Source organism: Diabrotica virgifera, chromosome 5 (genome assembly GCF_917563875.1).
Source record: "Diabrotica virgifera virgifera chromosome 5, PGI_DIABVI_V3a".
Taxonomy (NCBI): Eukaryota; Metazoa; Arthropoda; class Insecta; order Coleoptera; family Chrysomelidae; genus Diabrotica; species Diabrotica virgifera.
Window position 1 is genome coordinate 225,973,119 of NC_065447.1, and position 8,943 is coordinate 225,982,061.

General features: G+C 32.3%; 1 protein-coding gene across 4 annotated transcripts in view; it reads left to right on the forward strand.

The window, feature by feature from the left end:
- The window catches only part of LOC126885295 (histone-lysine N-methyltransferase 2C-like), a 173,740-nt gene extending 164,797 nt beyond the window's left edge, over positions 1–8,943 (forward strand). For all 4 annotated transcript variants that reach the window (XM_050651808.1, XM_050651810.1, XM_050651809.1 and 1 more), the window contains one exon: positions 1,526–8,943. In XM_050651808.1, the coding sequence (XP_050507765.1) occupies positions 1,526–1,618 (93 nt within the window). In that variant the 3' untranslated portion in view covers positions 1,619–8,943. The remainder of the gene's footprint in view (positions 1–1,525) is intronic.

An 8,943-nucleotide genomic window follows, 5' to 3' on the forward strand; every position in this document is an offset into this window, starting at 1 on the left:
GTTGGTAATTTATTTAATTCAAAATACATTCTACTGCTGTCAGAAAACAAAAATAAATGTTTATTAAACAAAAAAACATTTCTTTTCACTTAAATTCAATGTTCAAGCTGCCACCCATCTGCCTCTTGGCAGTTTGAACATTGAATTTAAGCAAAAATCAATGTTTATTTGTACAATAAACTTTTATTTATGTTTTCTAACAGCAGTAAAATGTATTTAAAATTAAATAAATTACATACATTCTTCTTTTGGTGTCAATTAATTTAATAACTTGTAGGATTATTACTTTCGAGTACTTGTGTACATATTTGCAGCGGCATAGAACTTTTGATTTACTTTCCCTTTCCTCGTTTGCCTTCTTTTTGCTCTGACGTTGTATACATATTGTTTGCAAAATTTTTAATTTTTTAATGTGTACTTAATAACTGTAAAATTATATTAAGTAGTATAACTCACGCCATTTACTTGGTGTCTGTTTCTGTTTTTGTTTTGTTTGTAGTTTTTTACTATTTTTTGTTTTTTATTGTATTTTTTATTTTGTATAAGCTTTGTCCACAAATTGTTAAAATTTTTTGACAATAAAGCATACCTTACTTATAATTAAAAAAAAAATTTTTTGGACACCCTGTATAAATAATTATCTTAATATTTACATTACTGAATAGAGAATTGAATTATCTTTCAAATGAGCTAGCTCACGATCCCTATTCTCATTTAAAAAAATAGTCGATTACGTCATCACGCACAGATGGATGACGTCACTAGTATGTTATATACGTCAAAAAATCATATTTTAAAAATCGAATAACTTTTGTATTTTACATTTTTTTCCAATTCTGTAAATAAAGCAGTTTACAGGGGGGGTCAAAATATAGTGAATAACCCTGTACATACATGTACGACGAACGTTAAGTTTTCGGTACAGAAAACCTGCCAAGTGTCCACGCTCCAAGACCTAAATTCCAGAGAATAAACTTTTCCTAGAGACAATTTTCTTAATATTAAAGAGAATGTAGAAAAAACGTTTCCAAATAACGCAAAAAATGAATGCCAGTTAAAATATGATAAACCACGGCATGAAACAAACCTGCAATATTTAAACTAATATTTAAACAGATAAAACAAATAATTGGTTTTTGTAAATGTAGTCAAGGAAAAATTCATTTTGTTTACAGCAAGTTTCCTCTCGCTGTATTTTTAACTTTTTTATATACAGTGTGAACTTGCTTTTTTGGCCTTAAAAGTAGAAAAAAGTTTAATTTCTCTTGCTTAATATTTTTCTTCTAATTATTTTAACTGTACTAATATGCAAGTGTTTATTGTAAGTTCTAAAATGACAAATTTACAATGATTAATGGGATGTTAAAATACCAGCATGTGCTTATCTTTAAAACGGCTATTCGAATTTCTTCATTTATATCAAACATTGATACCGTCACTTTGTTGCGCATTGTTTGTTGACCGATTTCCGTTTCTACTATACCATTTTTTATGTTGCATATTAAATATGTTTTTTTCCTTTTAGCTGGCTTATGATTACAAATTCGAATTCGAAGACGACCAGAACAAGATTTCCTGCATGTGCGGTGCTCCGAACTGCCGAAAATGGATGAACTAAGACCTTTGTATACAATTGTTGCAATATGAATTAGGATTATCGTATGTAAATAATGTAGTTTAAATGTAACACTTTTGTATGTTGGTATACGACTGTTTATAGTGCCATTTTTATCAAAATGAGTTTTATACACATTCCATACACATTCATTATAAATATATGGGCAAGACCAGAGAAAGAAACAAATAGTCGAGGGGGGTTTATATTTATTTTAGCGATTTTGCAAGTGACGGTTTTACTGTGTACCAGTTTTTTAAATTTGTACCTGTATATGTACATGATTTTTTTTTCTCATTTCCAATTAATTAGAGTAGGTATTAAACATTTTGTAATTTATTTCGTTTATTTTTTTTACTTTTGTGTTTTATTTTTTAGGCAGTGTTTCATTTTTGCGACACTAACCGTATTTTATTTATATTTCCTCAATCTAATAGTTCAAAGTTTTATTATTTCAATATTTTGCTTCAATTTTAATCACAACACCTTTAGAGTTAAAAGCGGGAAGTTATTAATCTGTTTGTAGAAACAATATTTCAATTTTTCTTCTTCCTCTTCTTCTTCTTGTGTAGACATGACTCTTGTTTGACAGACTGACTCATGTCCGCTTTTCACCGCGCCTCCAACAAGTTGTCATTCTATCGTTTTCGTGGCCTTCCCACTAATCGTCTTCCTATTGGGGAACCGTCGCTCGCCATCTTTACTACTCCATTTGTTGCCATTCGGCTTACATGATCGTTCCATTCTTCCATTCTATTTCTTACTCAGTCCTTATGTTCTTCACTTTGTAGTGATGTTTCAAAACCTCGTGAACCTCGTAAATACGCAAGCCCGAAAAAATAAATAGACCCTAAAAACATGCACCATTTTAATTTCATAAGAAATTAGGCGACAGAGTAGGATTTGCACATGCTAATGATGTCGAGTATTTCCAATAAACATGAGATATTATGTTTCTCTAATCTTAAACATTCCAGTTAGTCATCGCATTTTTATTTTATCTCACATTGAAAGATTTCTATCATATGCTTTCTCAAGATCAATGAATACCATATGAGCGTTTGTTTCTTTACTCCTGTATTTTTCCATCAACTGCCTTATAATGAAAATTTCATCTGTTGTTGATCTACCCTGCATAAAGCCAAATTGATTCTCGGATATTTCGGTCTCTTCGCGTATCCGTCTATCAATTACTCTTTCCCATATTTTCATGGTGTGGCTAAGCCGTTTTATGGCCCTGTAGTTTGTACATTGTTGTATATCTCCCTTGTTTTTTGTCCCTTGTTTTCCATTTGTCCAACTTCCATAATTCTATTAAATAGTCCTGCTAGCCACCTTGTTCCTCTTTCTCCCAATGCTCTCCATACTTCCCCAGGAATATCATCTGGTCCTACCGCTTTTCCTTTCTTTATTTTTTGAAGCGCTTGAGCCACTTCCTCGTTGGTTATTTTGGTGACCATTGCTGCTACTGTATCCGTTGACTCTACAGGCTGTCTGTCAAATTCTTCATTTAATAAGCTGTCACTGACCATAGGACAAATAATTCAATTTTAAGAGAGCTAAAAGTTAGCCAACGACTCTCCAGTAAAGTCCATCTCCAACAATTAAAATACTTTACTTTGGATATGTTATGAGAACAAACACAGAAAACATGGAAAGACTCATTAGACAAGGAAAGGTGGAAGGCCGAAGATCTCGAGGAAGATCCCCAACAAGATGGATCGATCAAATTACAGGAATATGCAAAAGACCTATGCACGAGTTAAAAGAAATGACCAGAGACAGAGATCTTTGGAGACGGACAATACACGACATCACGTCGACCACTACACTCCTTCCGGAGGGTCAGGATTGAAGAGAGAGAGTCACCAAAAATAGGTTGAATCACCAGGTTGAACAACAGTAAACTAACTGAAATTTCCAATAGCCTATTTTAAATTTGTTAATAAATCTTTTCACTTGGTTTAACTTGGTTTAACTTTTCACAATCGTTGGTTATTAGAATATTTTTATTGTCTTAAACTAACAGGATAACTGAATGAGGGCATATACAAACCTACCAAATTTCCAAAGTTTAAAACAGTACCCGCAGATTGTGGATCTTCTTCTTCAGTACCCTGTCCGATTATCAAACGTTGCGATTATATTGGCAATAAAACCTTCGGTTACAGCAGCTCTACACATATTAACGGTAGTGTCTTGATATCACTCTCGCGAGAGTTCGGAGCCAGGATGTTCTTCTGCCTGGGCCTCTTCTTCCGGTGATCTTGCTTCGTAGTATAAGGTGTAGAAGGTTATATCCCCCAGGCAACCAAATAACGTTGAAAAAACGTCATAATTATCACCAAACAACGTCAGTTTATCACGTTTTTTCGACGTCGAAAGTGACGTGAATATGTCCCACCATAATTGACGTCATTTTTATTACCTTTTAAATACGTGATATCAAAAACGTAGTTTTTATGTCTTTTTTAGATTATGTTTCATTTTATGGTTTTAAAGATTCACAATAATTATTCATATGGGCATTGTTGGCATTGTAATTTTTCATTTAACCGTTTTAAAAAGCAAATTGGAAGACTCTCTAAAATGTATAGAATTACAATATCCTCAATGCAACATACCTATAGGTATAGAATTTTTACTTTTTATATATATTTACCGTGTCAAAATTGAAACAACATATAAACTAATAAATAATTTATTGTTAATTTAATTAAACTCGATAACACATCCAAAACAAATTAAAACATAACCTCAACCGTTTTCAAGAAGAATTATTGTATTAAACTTACTCACTCGAGAAAAACGAATGAAAATCTCTTAATTAACACGTTTCTTCAACTAAATATCTAAATGAACAGTCTTATTTTACCACACAAAGCACCTAAACAATAAATGAAACACTTCTTAATAGAAATTGTTTGGTTGGGGTTGGAGCAACGGGTTGGAGTCATAAGCATTAAGTTTTAAGCTCCTTCCAATTTTGTGACGTCAGATTGTCCGACTTGGGCTGCCTGAACTGAAAACGTGTTTTTAGGCGTATGTTAACGTCAACATATTTAAAAGACGTTTATACGACGTAATCTTGAAACACGTATATATATTCCATCAAAAACTGACGTTTCTTCGACTTTCTTGACGTTACTTGGTTGCCTGGGACCTCTCTGGATGTCTCATTACGTGACCGAAATGTTGTAACTTTCGAATTTTTATGGTTTCTGTTATATGTATCTTATTTCTGGATTTTCTACCTTTTCGAAATAATATTCCGAAAAATCTTTAGCTACATTTAGGTAAGATGTAAATCTTGCTGTAATATAAATAGACAAAAGGAAAATATTCTGGATTATTTTTTTCTTACTCTGTGGCTTATTAGCAAACTGCATTGCACATATTACGTAAAAAAATATCTTTATACATCGTAGAATTAATTTTTTGCCTTGCAGTTTTAAGATATTACGCAACTTTTACTTCTATACGGTAAAGTATGTTGATATACAATAATTATACAACATTTAGGGACCAAATAAGAAATACTGTCGTAGTCTTTTTGTGAATAAATATGTTGAATGTTTTTTCATATTATGTAACTTATTGGATATTATTAGTCCCTATTTTGGATCAATTTGCAAGTTGTTTAATATATCTGATATCCTCGACAGTCTATTACGTTTGACTGTTATTTTACAGTTTTCATCTGAATGTCTATTAGTTTTGATATTTTCTTTTGCCTCTCCTGGACATCCACAAATAATCAAATAGCCCAAAAAATGTTACTATATCAAAGTTTTTTTACATTTATTTAACATCTCGGAATAACAGAATAAAGGGAAAGCATATTAACTTTTACAAAAGTATATATTAAGTATATTGAAATAAGCAATTTGGAGCAGTGCATATTTCGAAATTTTGCAGATATTGTGTTAATAAACAATGAGTCAAATTTTTTGCATTTCCTATAGCGACATCTCTTGCCACGGAACATTTTTCCTAGGAAAAAAAGGTTATAATCGCTGGGAGCCAGATCTGGACTATACAGTGGGTGCGGAAGCAATTCATGGTTCAACTATCGTTTTCATCGACTTGTGGCACGGTATATTGTCTTTTTTCTTCAACAAATGATTTAACACCTTGGTTGCGTTACGAGACAAATAGACCTCGTATTACACTAACGGCTGGCTGCTTCGACTGTGTCTAACGTACTGTGGCAAAGGTTCACTGGACATACATGCCCCGTAACGCACTCGATGTAAGTTTATAAATATCTCTAAACGCAGCCAAAGTGTTAATTTTCGTTTGACATTTCAGTCTTCAAACGCTCCAATAAATCAATATAGTAGTCGATACCGATAGTTTCTCTCGATGTTATAAATAGTCAATGAAAATAATTTCTTGTGGGTCCCAAAAATTCAGTGGTCATAACATCTCCGGCGGTTTTCGCCTATTTGGTCGCTTTAAACAAGTGCTGTCCACTCATATGGCTACCGATTTGATTCCGGAGTGAAGTGATGGATCCATGTTTTATACATTCATGCCTATTCTGTAACTCATTTCGATGATAGAAGTAAGGAAAATCGAATAGAAGTGGCCAAGTCGAATAGAAATAGCCAAACTCGGTATTCCATAACTCCCTCGGAATCTCTACAATCGGTATAGTGAATAGAAATGACTTCGACAACATTTACCCTGTCGAAATTAGATTTCGATAATCGGAATTGTCCTTGACGCAAGCGCATTGTATTTTGTTTTGACGTTTATATTTTATATCTACTAAAAATAGTTTATTACTACTTATTTACAGTATTTTTACCTTTTGTATTTGCTTAATTTTTTAGTCTGTGGTGTTATTTACTTAGGAAATTATATACAGTAGGAAAAATGAAAGAATACCCATGAACGAACATATAAAATACGCTGTATTTTCCTGTCACCGTGTCACAAAGAAAATTGCCCAGCGCAAGTACATGTAATAATTATTGTCACATGTACTTGCACTGGACAATTTTCTTTGCGATACGGTGACAGGAAAATACAGCGTGTTTTATATGTTCGTTCATGGGCATTCTTTCATTTTTCCGACTGTATTTAATTTAGTCATTTTCGAGTATGCATTGAACCTAACCCCATTTTCTTCGGCATCTGAATGCTGAATGTTTGCCAGTCACAGTTCGCAGTGTTGCCATACTTTTTTTTTTTATTTATTTCTTGTACAATTTCAATCAATGGCATAATGATTGTACAAAGACCGTTTAAAATTATAAAGATAGACTTATAGCGTTGATTGATAAATAATATAAAATATTATACCAGTTTACTTGTATTTTTATCAATCAACGCTTAAAGAAAAGAAAATAATTATAGAAAATACGTCATTTTTGGGAAAAATTGTTTATCAGTTATTTTAGCTGGAATCAATACTTAAATTGTATATTATTAGTAATATTTTACATCATACATCTTATCTTTATTTATCAGTTGATTTTCTTTTCTATAACGATTTTAATTAATTTTGATTTAAAACCATTTATCATCTTTTGAGCTTTTTGTGTAGAATATTTACACTAATATTTTGTTGTTTACTTTTCAAAACTTTTCTTTTTTGTTATTTGAAAACTATTTTTTAAATGAAACTGTATGTAATGTGATAGTACGAAAAATTGAAGATATGGCAACGGTGTCGTATTTCAAATTTAGAACCAGTAACAAGCAGGCCACAGAACACTAATTTCGCTTGACAATGCGGGGTTGCCATCCCTCCTGACTACGTGAAATAGAAATTGCCGATTTCGATTTACCTTTATTTCGATGTGAGTATTACAGAATGCCAATCCAAACACGAAAATGACGCGATAGATATCAAACATTCCGAATTCAGGTAATTACGATTCGACTTGGTCATTTCTATTCGATTTGATAAAAGTTACAGAATAGGGCTGAGATTCGTTGTTATTTTTGCGCTGGTGTGAGAAATCGCGGACCCATTTGGAAAACAACCTTGTCATAATAATAATCTGATCTAAAATATCTGTATAATAGTTAAAACACTATCCTTTGATAACTTAAGAGTGTTGCTATCTCTTTCAAGTTCATCTTTGCGGTTTTCCATAATAATTATCAGCGTTTTTTTCGATGTTTTCGTTTTCATAATCAAGACAATCATGTCTACTGCTGGGCGTAGGCCTCCCTCAGTTCTTTCCAGTGTTCTCTATACTGGACCGCTTGTAGCCAGTTACCCGCTACTCTTTTTATGTTGTAGGTCCAGCTAGTCCGTGGTCGTCCTCGGCTTCTTTTATAGTTTCTGGACCTCCATTCCATGATTCGTCGTGTCCACCGTCCATTCTGTATTCTAGCTAAGTGCCCTGCCCAGTTCCACTTACGCGTTGTAGCTCTTTCGATTACGTCTGAACTCCTGATCTTTGCCTGATTTGTTGGTTTGCTATATGCTCTTGAAGGCTCACGTTTAGCATTGCACGTTTCATGGCTCGTTGTGTTACTCTGAGTTTATTCGCGTTTATTAAGTAGCTTCATGTTAAATGAGCTACAAACTTATTTCAATCCATAACCTTTTGTGGAAGTTAATATCGTCCTATGTATTGATTGGTAATGTAGTTAACAGTCTTTAAATAGTTTTCGTTCCATATTTTCGACTGTATTGTCAATAATAATATTGAACAACTTGTCGAATATCTTGCTGTTGTTGTTTTCTAACTCTTAAAGAATGTATATAGACTATTTATTTCTCTATATTTTAGACCCTTATGTGAACAGTGTACATAGAACTGGTTTTTGAATGCCATTGTTAAAACACGGATTTTTCTAGGAGATTTTATATATTTGAGTACTTTTTTGTTACCAAAAATGAAGTTATCAAGCTTGCATTACATTTTCATCACTGTCTTCATGGTATTCGCACTTTCGTTGTTAATTTATGGTCATATTATTAGATGAATACGTCATTTTTGGTATACAGGAACATAAGCATTGCCGTGCAATATTACCTTACTAGAGTTAAAAAAAGATAATGTAATTTTTAAGGGACAAAGTCCTTGTTTTTTTTTTGTAACTTTTAGGTTTGTATATTTTGTTTATTTTTGTATTAAGTTCATACATTTATTTAATTTTAATTTGAAGTAATATAAAGAGAAGGTTCAGCAACTAGTGCGTTTATATACTTTCGAGATATATATTGTTTTATACATAAAGATGTTTGTTTTGAGAGAAGTGACAATCACTTTGTATTAGAATAATTTCTGTTAAAAACACTACAATTTGTACAAGTTTTATTTGTATGTGTAAATTTGTAAATAGAGTAATTTGATTTTAAA